This window comes from Capricornis sumatraensis, chromosome 3 (assembly GCF_032405125.1).
Source record: "Capricornis sumatraensis isolate serow.1 chromosome 3, serow.2, whole genome shotgun sequence".
NCBI lineage: Eukaryota > Metazoa > Chordata > Mammalia > Artiodactyla > Bovidae > Capricornis > Capricornis sumatraensis.
This window is the reverse complement of record NC_091071.1, coordinates 132,441,829-132,465,804: the sequence shown is the minus strand read 5'-3', so window position 1 is coordinate 132,465,804 and position 23,976 is coordinate 132,441,829. Positions and strand designations below refer to the sequence as shown.

Sequence of the window (23,976 nt, the reverse complement as noted above, 5' to 3'; positions counted from 1 at the left end):
AATAGTCATTCAGGAAGATGGTTTATACAAAAAGAATGAAAATAAAGGCATGAAGGAAAATGTATGCACTACCATTTCCTTGTCTCTCCCTCTGAGATTTTATGTATGCTCAGCTTCAAAAACCAGTTTAAAAATAAAAAAGATGAGGGCGGTTGCAATCTGCTCCATTTTATGCAGATTAGGTATGGCCCTCAGGCACCTGCCAAATTGTTAATATGGCCTTCTAGTTGGGTCTGATTAGTGTGAACCCAGATCTTCTTCTCTATTGAAACAGAAATGAATTTGCTGGGAATAAGTTAGCAGCGGAGTTGATATTTTCACACATAACCACGGTCAGGTTATACTTGGCCAGTTTCTAGATGAAGCAGACTGGCCTGGGCATTTATGATTTCCTTCATTTTCACTGGATTTCTTCTCCCCAGGAACTTTGGAGTTTCCGGAGACCAATGGGACCCTAACTTTCCTTTGTGCTGTCATGACTTTGAAAAGTCATTTTCCTCTGCATTCCCAATGTGAAATATTATTGTCCTTTTAAAAATTATTATTTGGTAAAACACATCTGTAGGCCTTATATTTGCAAAAGCAAATACCTTAAATTCTCTAGAATGGATGTTTGTTTAAGGATACTCACTCTGGGCAATTGAGTTTTGGGATTATTGCAACAGTTATTTTCAGTGCCTCAGGGTAAAAGATTAATTATCTTCCCAAAAGATAATAGAGACAGCAAATATAGAAATATCACACATCTCTCATGGCTCTATTAGAGTAGATTTTAAGAAAATATTTTGATACTGATGATTGCATTTTTGTGGGAAAAGGATAAAAGGTTTGCAAGACCAAATAGGGGTTGGAAGTTCAGGAAGAAAAAAACTGGAGTCCTATCTCCAGATTTGGGTGCATGACAAGTTTTAAAAAATAGAGTCAACTTTGTCGGTTGTCTAAACTAAGCCCATATTGAAAATTGTGGGATATTTAATGTGAGCAATATTTCCTTTGAGGTTATTTTATAACTTAAATCATTTTTTGCCAGTGAAGGAGCAAGAAACGTACTAAATGGTTGACATAGTCTACATTGTCACGAATAGACCAGAGAGATAAATGGCTGTGTTCCAAACACCGTAATAAGTTCTTCACATGGGTTTGCTTCACATGGGATGGTTTATGGATGAATAAGGGCTTTCCCAGGGGCTCAAAGGTAAAGAATCCACCTGCAGTGCAGGAGCCTTAGGAGATTCAGGTTCAATCCCTGAGTCAGGAAGATCCTCTGAAGCAGGGCCTGGTGATCCACTCCAGTATTATTGCCTGGAGAAGCCCATGGACAGAGGAACCTGGCAGGCTACAGTCCATAGAATCACAAAAAGACACAACTGAAGCAGCTTAGCATGCACCCATGCATGGATGAATAAAAATTTTGTTTTTAAGGTCTCATGCTGGTTTCTTGTAAGCATCATTACGTGTACCACTGAACCCAGTATTTTGAGTAATTAAGTAATTACCGTAAAGTAGCTCAGTAGCAGGAACAAGAATTACAAAGTTCTTATTTCTAACTTCTTTGAATGCTAAAATTAATAGTCACATAGATGTGATTGGGGAAGAAATTTGCAGTCATTTTTGGACTCATAGTTCTTAGATATAATGATATTTCAGTAATGTAGTAATATTGTGCAAGCTTTTTTTTTTTTTTTTTGAGGCTGTACTGAGTGCCAGTCATCAGGTGAGGCATTCAGATGAATGAGATATATAATCACTGATTGATTGCAGCTAGTTCTGAAATGTTTCCAAGTGTGTAAAAACCACAAATTGATAAATGTCCAGGGGTGTTTTAACTTAAGTAAATTTAATGAACTATGAATGATATCCTAGATAAGTGTTTTATCAGAACATAAAGTTATTCTTGTTGCTGATGCAAATTAATTTTAATGTGATATTGGATAACTTGGTTAACTACCTTCTTCTAGTATAGCAGCCTAGCAATATCATGATAAACATGAAATAAATGTCCAGTTTATTGGTGAATCATTATAAAGTGAATATGACAATACACTGTTGTTTCCTTTTTTTGGATGGGAGGAGCGGATCTTAGTTTCCTGACTAGGGATCAGATCCATGCCCCCTGCATTGGGAACAAAGAGTCTTAACTACTGGACTGTCAAGAAAGTCCTGATAATATACTGCTCATCAAGTTAAAATGAGCATAAAAGAAAAATTTGGGCCTATGAAGATACCTGCTGTTCATCAGTGTAAAAGATTCAGTTCAGTTCAGTCGCTCAGTTGTGTCCGACTTTTGCGACCCTGCGAACTGCAGCATGCCAGGCCTCCCTGTCCATCACCAACTCCTGGGGCTCACCCAAACTCATGTCCATTGAGTCAGTGATGCCATCCAACCATCTCATCCTCTGTCGTCCCCTTCTCCTCCTGCCCTCAATCTTTCCCAGCATCAGGGTCTTTTCAGATGAGTCCGCTCTTTGCATCAGGTGGCCAAAGTATTAGAGTTTCAGCTTTAACATCAGTCCTTCCAGTGAACACCCAGGACTGATATCCTTTAGGATGGACTGGTTGGATCTCCTTGCAGTCCAAGAGACTCTCAAGAGTCTTCTCTAACACCACAATTCAAAAGTATCAATTCTTAGGCACTCAGCTTTCTTTATAGTCCAACTCTTACATCCGTACATGACTACTGAAAAAAGCATAGCCAAGATTAGACATGAGGAAAATCAGTCTTGTAGTGAATATTTTTTATGTTCCTCCCATATATTGTAGAATATACGTGTTAAAACAACAAAATAAAATAAAAACTGAAATAAGCTGATCTTTTTTTTTTTTTTTTCCACATTTGGCTTACTGACCTGACTATGTTTTTAAGATTTGTGACTTTTCTTCCTTTTAGAGATGGGAAGTTGATGGTGACCTGATATTAGAATTAAAATGAAACACCACTCAAGCTATTTCGAGAATGATTGAATTAAAAATCCACTTGGTATCCTAGTCCCTTGTTTCTAATGGAACACAACAGAAATTTACAGTACTAACTCTCATATAATTCCTGTCTTCTCCTTGTCTTCCTTACCAGCTTTTATTTTTAAATGCCCTGAATAAAAATAAAACTATTTACGTTTTGTGGGTCTTGTATATCAGTGATTCCTAGGAAATTTCATAGTATTTATAATTAGATAATTTAGAAACTTCAGCACCTTTCTCTTAATTTTCAGAATAATACTTCCTGAATTAGATTTATTTACTTATGCTAGGGGCTTAGTTCATGTACAAAAACATCTTTAAGGAGAGGAAATCACTTATTTGTGGAGGCATATCAGCATTATATTTCTTCTGTTTGTCCTATGGAGATGCAAAATTGATCTGCGCATATCTTACTTTTCTAATAATTGTGTTATTGTCTTTCATTCACATAAAAGAATCCTTGGGGGAAGCCACTCTTAGCTAATAATTTTAATGTAAAGGAAATTATGAAAACAAGTATATTTCTTCAGGTAGTAGTCCGTTAGGAGTCTGTAGGCAGCAGCTTTTGTTATTTTAGTAAGAAGTGCAGTTGGCAGAATGATAATCAGTTAAAAAAATCCTGATTGAGCCATGTTCCCTTTTTTGGTTGATATGAAAGCCATTGTTTTGCTCACCAACTGGCAGACCTTCAATTATCCTGAATTTAGAAGTTGTTTACTATACTTTGAAAGTTTAAAAATGAGCCCTCCCTGAGAAACAAAAAGCTGGGTGCTTGCCATTTTTTTAAAAAGAAAAGTAGAATTTTAATGAAAGAAAAATCAATCCACCAATTCAATGTTGAGTTTATTTTCACAGTTTTGAAGGCTTGCTGTGTTTTAAAAATGACAGTAATCAAAGCCACCATTATTAGGCCTCCAAAGTATTTGGGCAGTATTTTGATTTAGGGTGTCAGAACTGCAAGGGGGAGACCATGAGTAAGTCTCTGGGAGTAGATGGATTCCTTGAGAAGATTTGGTTTGAGGGTTTCAACCCCTCAGGCCTTTCTCTGTGGCTTCAGCAGCTGTCTAGAATATCTTGTCTTCCTGGCTGTCTAGGGTGCTAAGAATGTGGGGGCTCATTTTTCTATGTGTTGGGGGTTAACAGAGAGCCAGGGGATGGGGTCCGGGTAGAAAACATCAATCAGACCTAACAGGTGAGCTAGTTCTGCCCATGGCATGGCAGAGTGGCAGGCCCCCTTCCTTTTACCCTTTCCCTCCCTTCTTCCCCCCTCCCTCCTTCCATTCCCTTCTCTCCTCCTTTCATCTCCTTCCTCCCTTCCCCTCCTTCCCTTCTCCATTAGTTCATGTACAAATGCATCTTTAAGGAGAGGAAATTACTTAATTCCCCTGTCTCCCCCTTTGCCTCCTTCCTCCCTTTTTCCTTCCTTCTCCTTTTCCATCTTTTCTTCTTCCCCCCAACCCGGTTCCGTATTCCCTTCTCCCACCCCATTTAGCTTTCTTCCTTTTTCCTCCCCTCCTTCCCCATCCATTTTCCTTCCTTCCCTCCTCCTTCCTTGCTCTTCCTTCTCACTTCCTTCCCTCTCATATCTTTGTGCCTCTGCCATCTGCCAGGAACTGTGCTATTGAGGAGCTTGCAGTCCAGTGAGGAATAGAGACGATACGTATTTACAGGTCCAGAGGGCCTCTGGGATGCTTTGCAGCAGAGGGTGCGGGTGAGATACAGTTCCTGATATCTCTCAGATTTCGGCCACAACAAAGATCAAGGATCCCACATGCCACAGATAAGGCTCTGAGCAGCCAAATGAATAAATAAGTAATCTTTTTTTTTTTTTTTTTTTAAAGATGGTAAGATGGAGGCTCAAGGAAATTAAGTGACTTGCCTCAGTCACTAAGGACAGTTTCCAAGCCCAGGCGCTTTTGACTATATCAGGTGACTTGCCATATTGGCCAGTGACATTTTAGGAGATTCACGTTTTTACTTAAGTAAAAGCATTCTAAAAAAATGTAATGCTTACCTCTTTTATGGTAACTCACAATTCATGAATGCCAGCATATGTTTATACAGCACTTTATAATTTTCAGTGCCATTTAGCTCATGTTATAGTAATTACCATTTTGTGAGTCAGGCAGGGGATTTTTTATTGGTGGTGATTTTATTCTGGTTTTGCTTTTAAATCCCCATTTTATAGAAGAAAAAAGAGGTATCCAGAGAGGTTAAGTGAGTTGCTTATAGGTGCAGAGCTCCAGCCAACAAATGGCAGCTCCAGGACCAGACCTGGATATCCTAATTCCCAGTCTGCCCTCTCTCAGATAAAGTGGCTTTCTTGTTTGTCATGCACACACTGTATTTTAGGCATCCTCATGCTTACAGGGCTGTAGTTGGGGTTGTATGAAACAGTTAAACTGGCACTGCCCTTGCCTTCTGGCAGCAAATAATCAAAGTAAGGTAAAAAGTTTTTGGAGTTTATGCCTATACAGGAAACTGTTTTCTTCTGTTGTTAATATTACCTCCTCATCCCAGGGATGGGGGAGCCTGGTGGGCTGCTGTCTATGGGGTTGCACAGAGTCAGACATGACTGAAGTGACTTAGCAGCAGCAGCCCATGCCAAATCCTGCAAACTTAAGGAGAACTGTAACTTCATTACAATGCACTCCTAACCCTATTTTCCTTCTCACACTCCAGCACTTTCTTCTTTCTCTTTGCTTATCGTCTTTAACATTTGCTGAAGTGAAGTGAAGTGAAGTCGCTCAGTCTTGTCCGACTCTTTGCGACCCCATGGACTACGAGGCTCCTCCCTCCATGGGATACTCCAGGCAACAGTACTAGTGAGTTGGAAAAAAGGAATCTGCGAATCTCTTGGTCTCCTCCCCTTCTTCTGAGGAGGATCAGTAGCTTGATCTCTTCCGTGCTCTAGCTTCTTATTTTTACCAGATACCTGGGCTGTGCTTCCCAAACATGCCTTATTCCCAGCACTTACAAAGATCTACCCTGGAGCTTCTGTTCTGCAAGCCCGGGTAGGCCTACAGCTGCTCTCAGGATGAACTTGATCTTGAATGCTCTAGCTATTTGCTTAATATGACCACTCTCAATAGCACAATCTTTGCTAAACTACAAATTTCTGGGAATGGGGATGAAAAAAAAATCCATTTCTGGTCTTCCCCTACTCTTCAGATCATCTGTAACTGTTTAGCCCAGCTACCATGGGATAACCAGACTTCCTGTCAGGAGGAGGTGAAGTTGCTCAGTCGTGTCCGACGCTTTGCGACCCCATGGACTTCTCCATCCATGGAATTCTCCAGGCAAGAATACTGGAGTGGATTGCCATTTCCTTCTCCAGGGGGATCGAACCCAGGTCTCCCGCATTGTGGGCAGACGCTTTAACCTCTGAGCCACCAGGGAAGCCAATGCTAAATCTCTATCATGGTTCAGTTGCCTGTTGATTCCTATGGCGTTTTTCTGATGTGGATGAATATTTTACGGGGCTCAAATAAACCATTTTCATGATTCATCAAGTATGTTGTGACTATAGATCTACCTTCTATTCAATTCAAGAAACTGTTACCTACTGAGAACACACCTCGTATGTACTAGGTCTTTCGCTTCTTTGTTATAGCCATTCGAGTGGGAGTGCCGTATTTAAAAGTTCGGTGTGCCACTTTTATGTATGACATTTCTAAAAGATGGAAATCAAAGTACCATCAGAACTTCTTTGAATATAAAATATCTGAAACCAGAAAGCCATGTACATTTTTAGATTTAACAGTAGAATATATGTGAAGATGTACTGAAAGTAAAAATTATTAAAATGTTCTTAAAGAACCCCCCAGGAATTTAAACCAAGGAAAAAACCTCCAAACTAGTTGCCATTTTGTAATCGTTATAGCAATATTTGCTTCCATGTCTTGTAGTTTCTTAACAAATTACTGTGAAATCAGGTTAGTTGGAACATGAATAAATGTAGAACATAAATGAGTATACTTTTACCTCCCTATTATGTGGCAACATTTTCTTTGATAATCAACATGCCCTCATAATATTGCCCTTAAAATCAGATATTATGTAACCTTAAATTATAGGAAACAGAATATGCCTGAAGGACAATTCTGGAATATATAATTGGGAGCATACAGTCTATAGAATTTACAAGGGTGTTGAGCTCAGTGACATGGTACCTGGAAAACTAGGTCCTCAGTAAAACTTGTTGCAACATTTGAGCTTCTATCAGAAAAGAATACATGTAATAAATTAAGACGGGGAATATGTTCAAATGGTATTCTTTGATCTTCAGTGGATAGACTGCTTACCCCAGAGAATGCAGAAACACCGGCTAAACATAATTTATGAATAGCATCTGCTAGAATATAGCCAAACATGTTTAAAAGAATATATACATTTTCCCCTGTCTTTGATTATTGAAGATCCTTTAGGAGGACAAACACTAGGGAAAAAATCTCTTTATGCAAATATATTTCTGAATAGAAAGGAGGAGAAGTTTGTGTTACCTGCCAAAATTAATCATTTGATTCTGAACTCTTTCAGATAATGATTAAACTGAGAACAATAATAAGAAAATATATACCAGATGAAATAATTTTATTCAGTGGCAGAAGCTCAGAACCGATCCCAAATAATTTCTCATAACGCTTTTCTTTCTCATCTGTCTTATTCCCCATGTAATAGTTTTAAATGGCATTCTTATGAAATAAATAACTAAACACCAACCATATTTTTTTCATATCCTGACCAATATTTTGGCTGTTTTTCAGAAGAGTCAGAATTTTGAAAATTAAATAAAGGTTTCTGAAATACCAACTTCAGAAAGTTTTATTTAATTTGCGGAATAATTTTGTTCTCTCTGTCTGTTTTTTTTTTTCATAGGGTCTTTATTAATTTAGTCTAGTTACTTAGTGCTTATATTAAATAATCTAATAAAAGTCAGGGTTATAGCATAACGTTTCCCAAATGTGAAGCAGCATCTATTACATGAGACAAAATCTTTATGCTGCAAAATGTAAAAACCATGTATAGAATTACAAGGCACGAAATGGTACTGTATGTATTTTTTAAAGTAGAACATTTTTATAATGTAATGGGGTAGTCAGCTCAAGAAAAGATTGTCAGACAGCTCTGTATCACTGTCGTTTGTTCAGAAAGTGCTCTAAAAATTCATATTTCAGGTTTTCAATACTAATAATATTCCTGATGATTATTTCTCTTTATACAGATAGGATTTAAGATTAAAGTGAATGTTCTAAAGAGTAAAAACCTACCTTGTTTGTTTTTGCCAATGATATTTGAATTGTTACAGGCAGAGCTTTCTCTGTGAGTATGTTTGTGTGTGTATGTATTTTTAGATAAATTCATTTAACCAGTGCAGCCTCAGTATTTATTCTCAATTGCCAAAATATCTGTTTTTGTCCTATATTTTCTTTTGTATTGTTATAAATTCAGGATTAAGTGTATTGTAGGTTCCCGGACAAGTATGTTCTGAGGTTTCATTAATTTTTGTAAGTTGTAATGGTACTTGAAAAATGTAAGAAATGCTGAAAGAATGCTATTTCATTTACCATTTACTTTTACCTCAATGCAAGACATCTGAAATATGGATAGTGTTTAAAATCAAAGCTGAAAGTGTAGGAGAGTTTCACTAAGTTGTACTGGGGTACTGCTAAGCTATGTATTCAAAAGAAAAATGTGTACATTTCAAAAACCGTTTTTGTTTTGCCTTTTTTTCTCTTTCCTCATTGAAAAGTCATTCTTACCACAGGTTTAACAATAATAGCTACAATTTATGCCTTTATGCTGCTAGAGTTTGATGATATACCGCAGTCAGGCCGCAGGTTAGAAACACAGGCTGAGTTACTGTATACTGCTGGGTAGTGATTTCCTGTGAACTGATTTATGGATAAATAATTCTATGTTCTTATTATATAGGATAGACAGTTTTTAATTTCTTTAACAAAGCTTGGCTGAACAATGGAAAATTAGATGCTATAGCACAGGGACACAACCACTCTGAGGGGGATAAACAGATGCAGTCAATGTCATGAGTTCTCCTATTTTTAAAAGGGGCTTCATCAGCATTTGGTGTATTGTGGAAATAATACTGCCAACCAGAAGCCCCAGGGCTTAGTTACTCTGAGGCTGGGGTTTTGTATTGATACTCTTTTGCTGAAATCTTTTCAGCGAGTTATGAAATATGTAAACCTTAGCCTTTAGATATGAAAGCTAATGTTTCATTTTTTTCCCAGGCTGAATTTTCATTTTGTTTGAAAATTAATGGTAAAATGTACCTGGAATAAAAGAAAATTATTCATCAAGCTGTTCTATAAGAATGCAGCTGATATCTTGCTGGGTTTCTGTATCTGTCCTACCGATTGATTTGTAGGCTTTATTCTTCAATACACCCAATATATATCTGTTTTATCAGCATCTATCTCTGTGCCACTGCAAACTGTGAGAATTATTCTCTTATAGGTGATCTGCTGCAGGTGTTCATGAAATAAACATTTCTTATATTTGAGGTACAGGGGGTAAAACTGTCATTTTGGTTTATTTTAAGAATGGTTTCACTTAGGTATGTGTTTAGCAATAATAAGCTACTCTACTCAACTGTGAGCTCCATAATTACAGGGATAATGTGTATTGGGTTATGTTTTCCTCTTAGTGACTTATGCTGGAGACACAAAAGAAAAATTTGTTAAATGAACGAATAACTAGTGCTTAACATAAACCCTTTTGATGTTTTATTGATTATATTGTATTATCCTCAGAAGTGATCAACTTTCTAAAAACTTGAGTCAAATATTGATTAACTCTAATGTGTATTATCATCATGCTTGTTTTCACATAGTTAAATAATACTAGTGATATGAATTATGCATTTACTGAGAAGAGTATTTGGTGTCTTTAAGACAGGTTATAAACTGATAAAAATAACAAATACAAATGAACACAAGCAAGTATTGATATTTCTTTTGTGATATGTTCACTGTTTGGCAGAAACTGCATTGAGAGAGTAAAACACTGGTTTCCATTATGGCATCTTTTTAATTTTAGACAAAAATCGCTTCCATTCACAACCTAATTTTATGTCACTAATGTGAAATTTACCTGCAATTGTATTTTGTTATTTGGTCTAAAGGCATCCCATGAAGAATGGATTGGTCCTCTGCATTTTAGTGAAAGATTTGTCTAGATATAAACAATTTTATTTATATTATGCTCAATTCAATTGTGTTAACATCTGTATGAATTTCAGCCCCCAAATAAAGGCCCATAATTTGCAACTCAGAGACCTTGAAACTGCATCTGTAATAGCCCTCAGTACCAGGCATTTTGTAAATGTGTGCAGATGATAAATTCTTTGGAAATAGGAAAGATGATGTGGGAAACAGTGGTTATGTCTGAAATGGCACTGTTGAGGGAGATGATTTTTTCTCAGAGAAGCTGGCTTTTTAGGCCCTTACACCTGTTTCCTTATTGATCTCATATGTTCCTTTTTTAACATTAAATGTCAAGACCTTGCCCCATGTGTAACTGTGTGGTGGGGCACAGCACACACGGGCAGAGCTGAGTGGGAAGGGAATTAGTCTTGTAGGTAGAAAACTTGTCAGATGAAGCCTAGAGCCTAGTCCTGGCCGTCATCCACTGATGTCCTAGAAAACTCACTCTTTTCTTATCTTCACCTCATTTTCAGGTGTCATACTGACTCTGTGCTGTCCTCTGAGCATGAACTCTAATGGTTTGGGAAAAAAAAAAAAAACAAAAACACTTTGTATACTGTAAAGTAATATAAAGGGATATTGTGATAAAATAAGCTCCTTCTAGGATACACAAACCAACCAAGAGTATTTACTGTGCAGATATATAGAGAAAGGAATTGCTTCAGGCTGGATTGACCAGAGTTGGAATTATTCTTGGTACATAATTTGAAGAATGCATACAATTTCCAGAAGTGAAGGCATGGGATGAGTACTCCAGACAAAGTGAGAGTGTGATACATATTCAGAAAAGAATTGGGAATTGCCATTTATTGAGCATGTACTGTGTGCCTGGCTGGCTGTGTGTGTGTGTGTGCTCAGTCACTCAGTTGTGTCCAGCTCTTTGTAGTCCCACAGACTGTAGCCTGCCAGGCTCCCCTGCCCATGGAATTTTCCAGGCAAGAATACTGGAATGGAGTGCTATTTCTTACCCTAGGGGATCTTCCTGACCCAGCAATCGAACTTGCATTGGCAGGCAGATTCTTTACCACTAGCGCCACCTGGATGTGTCTAGTACTATCTAATCATCATTAGTTTTCCTCATTTTTTGGACTGAGGCTTTAAAACCTACTCATGGCATATAAGCATTAGAAAGAATTTTGTGTACTTACACTGTTTATATTGAGGTTTCTCCAACGCTGTGAGTCCGATATCCCCTGTGGGTACATACCCTTTCTTCTTTCTTTGTCCTTCTTCCCTGTACTGAGGCATTTCTTGGGGGTCTGTATCTCTCCTTAGAGGGAGTCAGGAAGAGGCTGTTATGGTATAATTAGATACACCTATCTGGATTATTTCAGCTCTTCCCCCCACCCCCGCCCCCCCCACACACAGAATACTTCCTTCTTTTAGTCTATCTGAATTCTATTCCCAGGTTTTTTAAAAAAAATTATTGGAGTATAGTTGATTTACCTGGTGTTAGTTTCAGGTGTACAGCAAAGTGAGTCGATTATACATCTCCATCTATCCAGTATAGCTTCATTGTCCTCAAGTTTTGCTTTGATGGTGTTACATCTGTAACCAAGAGCTTTCAAAGATCTGTCCTCTTCTCGTGTTTACTAGGCACTTAATCTGTGCCATCCGACGGCCACATTCTCATTCTCAGTTTAAGCCTGGTGGCAACCCTAAAGAGCAGGCATTATTACTATCCCCATCTTACAAACAGTGGAAACTGAGTCTTGAAGAGACTAACTAAACAACTTGCCCAGAGGCTCACAGCTGACAAGAAGAGGGGACTGGGCATGGACTCACCTCTGACCCCAGGCCTTGCTTATGACCTCTGACCCATGCAGTGTGCTGCTGAGTTGGGCATCCAGGCCTTCCAGAGTTGGAACCAAGCTCTTTCCAGTCTTTTCTTCTGATGTGCTTCACACTTGAACCCATGTGGCTTGTAGGCTACCAAGATGAACAGGGTATTTGAAGTGAATCTCTGATTTCCTAGTGATGTTACTCAAGGTAACCCAGCCCTGCTTAACCTCCCTTTCCTCATGAAAGGAGCTGAAAATAGATATCTGGGGTGAAGTTCTGATGGAGAAATTGAAGAGGTTCACTTTCAGTACATTTGATGGTACAAAAAAATGAGACACTGAGAGGTAAAGGGTTTTTGTACTGTTTTTGTTAGTTTTAAAGTAGGAGAGATCTGAACTTGTAGGTAAAAGGAAGGCGACACTGCAGGGCAAGGCTGTAAGAAATGAATAAGCAGGGGGGAGGGGCAAGAACAGGGATAAAAGGAGGGACATAATTGATGTATGCTCTTCCTTTGTGATTTAAAATAATGAGGGCCTTTTGTAGGCACTTGACTGAATTAAAGATTAAATGATATTGAAGTCATCCTTGAGTAAATATTTTTGAAATTAATTATATTTGCCTTTTAGGGAGCATTACATGCATGAGAAGACACTTCAGTTGTCTCTGACTGTGCGACGCTATGGACTGTAGCCCGCCAGACTCCTCTATCTGTGGGATTCTTGTCCATGGCAAGAATACTGTAGTGGGTTGCCACCACCTCCTCCAGGGGATCTTCCCGACCCAGAGATTGAAGCCGTGTCTCTTACATCTACTGCATTGCAGGCCGATTCTTGACCACTAGCTCCACCTGGGAAACCCTAGGAAGCATAAATGTGTCAAGATAATTACTGTAAATTGTTGGAATTAATGATATCCAGGCTCTGTACTGGGGCTTCTCTGGTGGTTCAGATGGTAAAGAATCCACCTGCCAGTGCAAGAGACATGGGTTTGATCCGTGGGTCAGGAAGATTGCCTGGAGAAGGGAATGGCAACCCACTCCAGTATTTGTGCCTGGAGAATTCCATGGACAGAGGAGCCTGGCGGACTGCAGTCCAAGGGGTCAAAATGAGTTGGACATAACTGAGCAGCTGACACATACAACAAAGCTCTGTACTAAGGGCTCTATATTCATGCTCACAATATCATGAGAGGTCAATATTTTTATTGTTGCATTTTACAGATTAGAGGATTGAGGTACGGGGAAATGATGGAACTTGCTGTGGTTACACGGTTAGTTGGTAGAGGAGCCAGAATATGAGCAGCAGCAGTTTGGCTTGGAAGCTGGAGTTCTTTGTCATTATGGTGTCTGCTTCCCAATTTGATTTCCTCAGGCAAGGGAGGTGGGAGGCATGTTCAAGTGGGGAGGGGACATGGGTAAACCTATGGCTGATTGATATTGATGTTTGGTAGAAACCAACACAGTACTATAAAGCAATTATCCTTCAATTAAAAGTTAATTAAAGAAAAAGAAAACCAATTCAATTTCCTCAATTAACACTTGATACCAGCCCAAGTAATATTTCTGTTTGTTTTATACCAAGGAAGGAGAACTGTATCTCAGGAAGGTATTTCCAAAGAAGGTTAATACTTTAGACAAGACCTTGTTTGGAGGAAAGGCTTGTTAAGAAGAGTTACTCCAAGTCCCTGCCAGGCTGGAAGAGAGCAGCCTCTGGACATGGCAGTCCTAGCACTTCTAGCATCTGCAAACTCTGGCAGGTAGTTAAGCAAAGAGCATGACTTCTAGGTGCAGGTTAGTCAATATGGTGTGAAAAAGAAAAAGCACACACCACTTCCCATTGCCTGAAAATAGCGTGTGTCAACAGCTCTCTTCCAAGATGTAGAAACCAACCTGTAGCAGCTGCTCTCTGTGAAGGCATTAAGTGGTGAAGACACCTGTATGTGTCTAATTCCAGCCCAAACAAGTCTCCTTCCGGCTCATCAAGGTAGGGAGAGAATTCATCTAAATGGAGATGAATAATTTCAATAGAGTGATTGTCTATCATTTCTGGTAGAGATTCCTCCTCCTCTCTTTTTGTAAAAAATTGAGGTATAATTAAACACAATAAAATACAGGCATATTAGGTGTTCGGTTACATGGATTTTGACAATTTTTATACCCATGCAACCACCAGCCGAAACTAGAAATCCCTTTTATGTTCCTTTCCAGTCATGACTCTGCTCTCTTGAGGTCAGCACATTCTGACCTCTCTTCTCATAGAAGAGTCTTGCTTGTTCTTGTATTTTATATAAAGGAAAGCATTAGGAGATATTCTGTTGTGTCTGGCTGCATTGTGGTATAAACTTGCAGCAGAACATTCCACAACAATAAAGAGGAATGAACGATGACACACACTAGCATGAATGAATCACCTCTAGAGTTGTGCGTTAAAGTTTACAGGATTCCATGGCTTCGTGCTGTCTTTGTATTCTTAGTAACCAAATGACCCACACAGTTGTCTTCTACTTGTTTAGGAGTTGCTGGCTTTGTTTTTTCTCCCTCTAATCTCTTATAATAAAATACTATCTTTAGGAGATGGTCAGGTTATACTCAGGCTTCCCAGGTGGCGTTAGTGGTAAAGAACCCACCAGCCAGTGCAGGAAATATGCAAGGGATGTGGGTTCAATCCCTGGCTCAGGAAGATCCCCTAGAGGAGGGCTCAGCAACCCACTTCAGTATTCTTGCCTGGAGAATCCCGTGGACAGAGGAACCTGGTGGGCTCCAGTCCTTAGGGTTGCAAAGAGTCAGACACAACTGAAGCGACTTAGCATGCACACACAGTTTATACTCAACTTATGGGCTATCACGATAATGGATTTTTAAAGGGAATTTAAAACTGTGGAGTGGTTTTGTTTTTTTTTTAAAGGAAATATGTTAGGTCCCACGGTTTCTTTTTAGTACTTTCAGAAGTCAGGAGCAGTAGAGGAAGCAAGGGAGCAGACCGGGCCTCTGCGGATGGCTGCCCAGTGGGCGCTGGATGTTCATTTCATGACTACTCCTTGCTGTGTGCTGTGCACTTTTCATTGTCATGAGAGAGAATGTTAGGAAAACTATCCCCACAAGAAAACAGCTTTTCTTGGCAAGTGAAATATGACTTAAGGAGCCAGAACTGGAGACATACGGTACTATGAATGAGAGCTGTGTTACTTTATTGGATCTGAGTCCAGGCACTATTTATACTGCAGCATATTCAGCACCAGATTGTTAAATCTTAATACTGAAACAGTGCATCATTTTAATATTTTTGTTCTGTTTATTCCCTGTTTTCAAGCATTATGTCAAGCATTGCGCATTCATTGATTTCATCTTGGACAGGACGTGCCCTGACCAGAAAGTTCATTTCCTATTATTGGAATTTTGCCCCATAGCTATAAAGCAGCATCTTATGAAGCTTTTAAAGGTTTACTTGGGTATACAGGTGTTATCTCTCTTTGATGATAAAATATATTTTTTGAAAGAACAGTGTAACTGGAACTCACCTGTGTTGCCAAAAATAAAAATAAAAATGCTGTTCCTCGTCTATCACTGTAGCATAGCTGTGTGGGAGTGTGGCAGTTTTTGACATCTAGGGGACCTTTGGATTTTTTTGTAGCCTACAAATAAAATGCTTGTTTCTCTGTGTTGCTTGTGCAATGAGTTTCTCCTTATATTTTGTTATCAGTGTATGGGTGCCCTGTGCTCCAGATAAGGTGCATCTTGTGACTAGCCTAGCATTTTCACCATGCCTTGCTGAAGCTGTCCTGTGAATCTGTCCAGGTCTGACCAGGATTTTTATTGTCTCCATTGTCTTGAGTGTTTACCATATGTAGCACAGGGGAAAGGTACCACTGTCACTGTAAAAAAAGCTGAGGAACTATCAAAGGGGGAAAAAAAGGAAGTTGAAGGCATCTCTGCTATTTCTGATCTGTGGTCAGTCATTGTGCTATGGAACACAAGCCCTCCGCCTGGTGAAACGTGAATTTAGAAGTGAATTCTCATTGCTTCTTCAGCTCCAAATGCTATTCACACTGGGGTTCGCACCACAACCAGGATGTGACTGTGTGTGTGCTGAGCCCACACACAGGAATTTTCTTGTACAATTCAAAACTGAATCTTATATTTACTTAAGACTTGCTTTTTTTTTTTTTTTTTGTCTATGAAATCAGCAGTTCGGTATATTTAGCATCAGTCTTAAGTTAGACTGTGAAATAAGACTTTGGGGGAAGGAAGTGTCCGTATGGTTTTCTAAGTAATTTAAGAAACAGGAAAACATAAAAAAAACTGATTGTCCGTGATTAAACCTCATCCTTTCATTCTCATCTTCCTGTATAGTTAACTCAGTTGTCAGCCGGAGAGAAATAGGCTATTGCACGGGGTTGTAAAATATCTGAGTGGGCCTTGGATGTTGGCTATTGGATGACCTTCTTAACATTGAACAAACAACGAGAGGGTTTAATAAATAGCAGCTATGTGTTTATTATGTTTTTCTTCCCTGTGCAGGAATAATCAAGCTGGGGAGGTGGAACCCTCTCCCCCTCAGTTATGTGACAGATGCACCCGACGCGACAGTGGCCGACATGCTGCAAGATGTCTATCACGTCGTGACGTTGAAAATCCAATTACAAAGGTGGGTGTCTCTGAACATCTGCCCTTCCTTACTCTCGGAGCTGCTCCGTCGATCATAGACTCGCTGCAGAGATCAGCTCATCCTGTCTTTGTTAATTTCTTGACATCAGATGAAATGAAAAGAAAAAAAAAAAGAAGAGGAGGGGAAGGGGGCCCTTCATCTTTATAGTCCACATTCCAACTGTTTTATGTTTTGTTTTCAGAAGCAGTGAAGTGGTAACCTAGGGGGAGCTTGATAAATCATTAAAAATCTGCAGCCCGTAAAGGGGCACTTTCCAAAGCGCCTAATTTAATGAGTCCTCTGGTTAAATGCTTAGTACATAATACTTGAAGAATCAACACCTCTGCTGTTTCAGGCTTGTGTTTGAGGAGTGAGTTGGGTGCCTGGGTAGCCTACTTACCCAGAGGGCGCTGCCACTGGACTTTGCTTTCCTCTCTGGTAGCTTGCAGAAGTTCTGGGAATGGTTCCTTTTTTCCAGATACAGCACTCAAGACAAAGTATACCGCTAAAGAATCAAGAGGGTCTCTGCCATACCTTGTGTTGTAAAGTACCTGCAAGTTATATCCCTTATATTGTCCTTTCCTCTGTTGCTGCTAAGTCACTTCAGTCGTGTCTGACTCTGTGCGACCCCATAGATGGCAGCCCACCTGGCTCCCCATCCCTGGGGTTCTCCAGGCAAGAACACTGGAGTGGGTTGCCATTTCCTTCTCCAATGCATGAAAGTGAAAAGTGAAAGTGAAGTTGCTCAGTCTTGTCCGACCCTCAGCGACCCCATGGACTATAGCCTACCAGATTCCTCCTTCCATGGGATTTTCTAGGCAAGAGTACTGGAGTGGGTTGCCTTCTTAGGTTTTGAGTTTACCCCCTTTCAGAGAATTTGCACTTTAATAGGGACCTACCATTCCTGTCCTTGTCTAGGAATACTTTAATATCTTTAGTTAGTTTTTGGTTAGGTAAGTAACATCTCTAGATTGTTCTGTGAGGGTTAAGGGTGAAAGTGAAAGTAGGCCTTCAAATCTGATGAAGCTTATGTTACGTTTAACCTTAGGAATGCCCAATAATTGAATTTAAATTGCAGAAGTTTGTAATCATACTGCCATGCCATTTCTATCAGCAGGTTGGAAAAATCATATTTTTAAAAATTGGCATTTCTTTATCTGCAAAATGACTGTTTTTCTCAGGCTAGTGTGATGGCCAACTGAAAGAGGCCACAATGGGCTCTGCTGAGGCCCTAGAGAAGCAGTTTTACTCCCTTTCCCTCATTTCGAGCCCAGGTTCGACCCTGTTCTTTGCCGCTTCTCCCTATGCTTTACGGAACAGGGGGTGACTGCTGTACTCTGCACTATTAGGGTTTGCATGTCATTCATTCTTCCTCTGTTTTCCAGTTGTTCGAAGTTGGAAGACTTGCCTGCAGAGCAGTGGAACCATGCCACGGTCCGCAATGCCTTAAAGGAATTGCTTAAAGAGATGAACCAGAGCACATTAGCCAAAGAATGCCCTCTCTCCCAGGTCAGTGTCTTCAGCACAAATGAAGCAGCCATGGGTGTGCTGTCTAGCAGGAGGGGCACTCCCGCTCAGACAGTTGTCTTTATATTCACACTACATCGTGTTGTTCAGTTGCCCAGTCGTGTCCAGCTCTTTGTGATCCCATGGACTACAGCATGCCAGGCCTCCCTGTCCCTCACCATCTCCCAGAGTTTGTCCAAGTTCATGTTCATTGCATCCATCCTTCTCATCGTCTGATGCCCTCTGATGTCCAGCCTTCTCATCCTCTGATGCCCTCTTCTTCTTCTGCCTCAGTCTTTCCCAGCATCAGGAACTTTTGCAATGAGTCCCTGGTGGCTCAGCTGGTAAAGAATCTGCCTGCAATGCAGGAGACCCCAGTTTGATTTCTGGGTCAGGAAGTTCCCCTGGAGAAGGGATGGGCTATCCGTTCCAGTATTCTTGGGCTTCCCTGGTGGCTCAGACAGTAAAAAATCTGCCTGCAATGCAGGAGACCTGGGTTTGATCCCTGGGTTGGGAAGATCCCTTAGAAGGTGACACTACATCTTAGGTGGGCAAAAATATGGAGATTGTGATGCTTTTTGTTGTAGAGGAGAACTTATCACTTACTAGAGCTCTGATGTAGGAGGAATCACATTAAAACATTTTACACTCATTCTTTAACTTTTCATACATGTCATAGGAGGTGTGTATCAATATTTCTATTTTATAGGTCAAGAAAACAAGGCTCAGAGGCCCTTTACCTGCATAACCTTACTCAGCTGGTTAATTGCAACTCCAGTTGAGACCTCTCTTGCCGAAGTTCAGGCTCCAAGTTGCATTTCTTGGTCAATGAAATGGGTCAGCCATGCCAAATACATCTTAATTTGTTTATATTTGTTTTTTGAGCCTTTTCTGGGTCTAGCAGAGAGAGATGATCTTTGCATCATATATATTCTATAGAGATTTTGTGGTGAGTTCAGCATGTGAACTCACTGTGAGAAAAATGCACTGTGAGAAAAAGTGGTACTCTTTCTTTAATGAACTGATCATAAGCTATGCTGCTGCTGCTGCTGCTGCTAAGTTGCTTCAGTCATGTCGACTCTGTGAAACCCCATAGACGGCAGCCCACCAGGCTCCCCCATCTCTGGGATTCTCCAGGCAAGAACACTGGAGTGGGTTGCCATTTCCTTCTCCAGTGCATGAAAGTGAAAAGTGAAAGTGAAGTCGCTCAGTAAGTGTCCGATTCTTCGTGAACCCATGGACTGCAGCCTACCAGGCTCCTCCGTCCATGTGATTTTCCAGGCAAGAGTACTGGAGTGGGGTGCCATTGCCTTCTCCGGATCATAAGCTATAACAAGTCACAAAAGTAAGAGATCGAGAGGATGAAAGGGAGGAATGCAGAGGAAGGGCTTCTGTTATTGTTTGTGTTTATGGGTGAGGGCACCACTTTTTCTAATAAGATGTTTTGGTGGCTATAGGTAGTGGCTTAGAACAGCTGTGAAGTGAACTCAGGTTGACATTATTTAAAGCTATGAATGGAAATCCATTTTCTGGTGTGAGTTGCTACACTTGATTTAAGACAGTAGGCTGACTGCATGTCTGTCAAGTCCAAGGGACAATAACAAGAACCATGGAAACTTGATATGTCCTGAGCTATGTTCTAGGGTAACAGTCTTTGGGAGAAGTAGGAAGCCTAGTGGTTAAGAATCTGCATTGAAAATCAGTCAGATCTGGCTTCACATCTTGGCTTACAAGCCTCTGTGACCTTATCTATTTCTTTGTAAGTAAAACCAGGAGAGTAATAGTTCTAAGTCATATAATGAGGAGTAATGAGATAAATCACATAAATTCTTGGCCTAGCACTGGCATACAATGATACTCCATAAATAGTACCAGCTGTTATTATTGAGACATGATATTGTTGGTGTGAATTGAATATTTTTTATATGTGTCTTGGAGAGTGTTTTGGAATAGATCCTCTGAGACAAAGCCTGCTATTAATATCTTTGATTCCAAAAAATCAAGACAGCATGCACCTGAGTGATTGGTAGATGGAAAGGGACGCTAGTGTTTCTTGACCATCAATCATGTCCCTGCTTCTGTGCTTACAGCTTTCGTAGGCCATTTCAATACCTCCCTGTTGGTATGTTTTATCTAACTCTTTGTGACCTTTCGGAGTCACACTAGGCTCCTCTGTCTATGGGATTTTTCAGGCAACAATACTGGAGTGGGTTGCTATTTCCTCTTCCAGAGGATGTACATAGAATTAAAGCTTGTTGCTAGCATTTTTATTTATTCCAATGTGATTACTTACGAAATTCTAAAATATATATATTTTGAATTATTCTGATCACATATAGGGACTGGATGAAGAACAATTTAGAAAAACAATTCAGTCGTTTGTCTTAAATTTTACAGTTAGTCACAGTTAATTTTCTCTTGGATTTACTTAAAAGTCAAATTGGGCTTTGCCTGGAAGTAGACAAGCTCCTAACTTAATATCACCAATTCGGAAATTTATCCAGGGTTTTTGAGGCCCGCAGGAATTTGGTCAGTGTTGATCTGTTGTGATTATTTGGTTTGGTTATAGCTGTAAGATGTGACTAGAGAGACAGCCTGCATGGAAGGAACCCACATGAGGAGCTGAGAGCCCTGAGCTCTACTCTTTTTCTCTCTCTCTTTTTCCTGGCTGAGCCGTGTGGCTTGTGGGATTGAACCTGGGCCTTGGGCAGTGAAAGGACCATGTCCTAACTATTGGACTACCAGGGAATTCTTGAACCTCAGTTCTTTTGTGATCTGGGGCAAGCCTGTCCACTCTCAGAGCCTCGTTAAGCTCGTCTGTAAACTGGGCATGGTTGTGTCCACGTGTGTCGTGTAATTTGCAGGGTTGTCTTGAGCTTTGAAAGAGAACATCTTTACCCTTGCTGTAAAAGTGCTTTTGCTCCCCCATTTTCTCTTCGCATCGCTTGCCCACCGAGTTGCCCAACCTCAAAAGTGTCTTTTCTGTCACTCTCAGAGTAGATACTAAGGGTTCTACCACCTCCATATTAAAATCTTCCTCCTTTGTGCCATTGCCTTGTTTAGACTTTCATCACCTCTCTTGTGAAACCTTTTCAGTCATCCTGCGTCATCATCTTTCTTCTGGCACCTGCTTCTCCAACACTAACATTGTATCATTTCCTTGTCTATAAGCCTCCAGCAGCTCCCCCTGCTCAGCCTATAGGGAGAACAGACTGAATAGCCTGTGTATACTGTGAAGATGACAGACACTAGCCTAATTTCTATCCGTCACCTTCCTCCCTCTACCTACATCTGCTCAGTGCTCCAAATGTATGCAGCTGAAACATTTAACATTGCTCAGACTCCACCAAAATGTTCCCAAGGGTGGGAACAATCTAACTACTACCCTTAGCAGTTCCTCTACTCCATGCACCTGTGTTTTTGATCTTTTTAAAATTTCCGTAGAAACCTCTTTACCTGTTCAAGGACTAACCTCCCCTGTCTGCATGAGACTAGTCCTCAAGGGAGATGTGCCACGTTAATCTCTGGCTTTGGTGGCCCCTGTGCACAATGCTGGTGACCTTGGAGTCCTTCGGTGTGGCGCTGCTTTGCTTTTGCTGTGTAATTTCTCTTGGCTAGCATGCCCTACTCTCTTCTGCTTGATGAAATCCTTCAAATATCAGCTGGGAAGTCACTTCTGGTGAAGAACCCTGACCTTCTGATTAAAGTAGTTGCTTCTGCTTTTAGTAACCTTTTGGACACACCCCTGTCAGAGCACTTATCACAACCTGCTGTCAATGTTATCTGCCAGTTCTCATCACTTAATGGACTGCCTCACAATAGCAGAAGCCATCTCTTATCTTTTATCTCAGAGTTCTCAGCATTCAGCACAAAGAGTATCTTGAATGTAGTTGTTACTGTAATGCATGAGTTTTAAACTTTGGCCCAACTAAGCTTTTGGGTTGGATATTCTTTGTGGTTGGGGAATGACCTGTGATCCGGTGTATTATAGGATGTTTAGAAGCATCCTTGACCTCTACCTACTAGATGCCAGTAGCATTCCCCACCCAACTCGGTGCCAGCCAAAATGTCTCGACATTGCCAAATGTCCTTTGAAGGGAGGAAAATGATTCTTGGTTGAGAGCCACTGCTCTAAGGTGTTTAATTAATTTAGTAATTAAAATGTTTTAAAAAGTTTTATAAAATATAAAGTTTTATTATTTTTACAGTGTTTTTGGCAGCTCTAAAATATTTGGAAACAATGAATATAGTACTTCGGTGGTTGATGCCCCCAGAACATTTTCAATCAAACGGAGGCTCTTTTCTATTGCTTAGATATGGGGGATATTTGATTTAGGCTTCTGGTATGTTGTGTGATTTTGGAAAACATCACTGGAGTAGTCCTTCTCAGCCAGCAAGGGCACATAGTATACGTGTCTACATTAATCCTATGGCTGTTACTCTGAAACATTCCGGATTATTCACTTAAATTGCATAGCTGGATTGAATTTCAGTGTGGAGATAAGTTCACTTATATTTTTGGTGGTTACCATAGAATAGGTGAATATATTTTTATTCAACCTGTGTAGTGTTAAAAAGAATGAATTTTTGTTTATAGAAGGTGAAACAGTAATTTAAAAATGTATTTTACCAGCTTGAATGGAGTCCCAGTTGACTCAGGTACTTTACAAAGGATTGGGGGTCTAGTGGTGACGATGAAAGAAATGAAACTTTCAGCCTAGGAAGAAGAGAGTGGAGCATCCAATAGTACTTCACAGGAGAACGGTAGATTATTGGGCTATTTAAAATATTCTCAGTTCATGAGTAAAAGACTGGTTTTGAAATAATTCTCCCTTATTACCCCCACGTCAATCCATTTTAGGTATTTCCTCACTTAAGTTTGGCAGTTGCATAAAAGAATAATTCAGTGGCTAGTATATGTTTTCTTGAATATCCCAGTGGTCTACATTTCAAAAGAGCAGGCTTGAGGGCAGAAGGAAAGAGTGGAAAAGTCCATAAAAGGGCAACAATTGCAGGCTGAGGCACATATATTTAAAGACAGGGAAGTCGTGATTTAGCTGTTTGTTCTCTGTCTGGCCAGATGCTTAGAAAGTATAGGTTATGTTTGTGTGTCTGTGTATTTATTTTTGATTTCACCTTTCAAAATATGTTTAAGTGCTGACAGCTTCTTCCTTTTCCTCTGATGTCCTCCTGAGTCACCACTTCCAGCCTCTTCCATCAGCCCCATTGTCTGTCCCAAGCATCCTAATTTACTGTACCTTAGGCCTAGGTCTTCCTTATTAAATGGTCTCTAACTATTCCAATTTGAAAACATTATGAACATGTCTTTCTGTGGCTTACTAATTTTTCACTCAAGGAAAAGTTAAAAGACAAAACCCCAGATCCTTAGGGTTTTAAACAGTACCCACCTTAACTATCTCATAGGTTATTAAGATGATCAAATGGAAGGACAGTTTGCAAATGCCCCCTCCTCCCTTCCTAACATCTCTGCAACACTACACATGCTTAAAACTTTTTTCGTGTATGTGGTAAAAAATGTATAACATGAAGTTTATCATTTTAACAATTTTTAAATTTATAATTTTATAATCTAGTATCATTGACTACATTTACAGGTCGTACAGTCATAACCCCCCACCCCCATCTATTTTCCAAACTTTTTATCACTCCAGATGAAAGTTCTATAAATATTAAGCAATAATTGCCTATTCTTCTCTCTTCCAATAGCCCCTGGTTACCTCTGTTCTATTTTCTGTCCCTATGAATTTACTTATTCTAGATGTCTCATAAAAGTAGAATCATAGAATATTTGTCCTTTTGTCTTGGCTTGTTTAACTTAGCATATAGATATATTTTTAAAG

At 39.9% G+C, this 23,976-nt stretch overlaps 1 protein-coding gene across 1 annotated transcript in view; it reads left to right on the top strand.

Moving 5' to 3' along the window:
* Positions 1-23,976, top strand: part of SATB2 (SATB homeobox 2) — a 199,877-nt gene that overhangs the window by 65,256 nt on the left and 110,645 nt on the right. The window contains exons 4-5 of the mRNA XM_068968633.1: positions 16,483-16,609; positions 17,995-18,118. Coding sequence (XP_068824734.1) covers positions 16,483-16,609; positions 17,995-18,118 — 251 coding nt within the window. The remainder of the gene's footprint in view (positions 1-16,482; positions 16,610-17,994; positions 18,119-23,976) is intronic.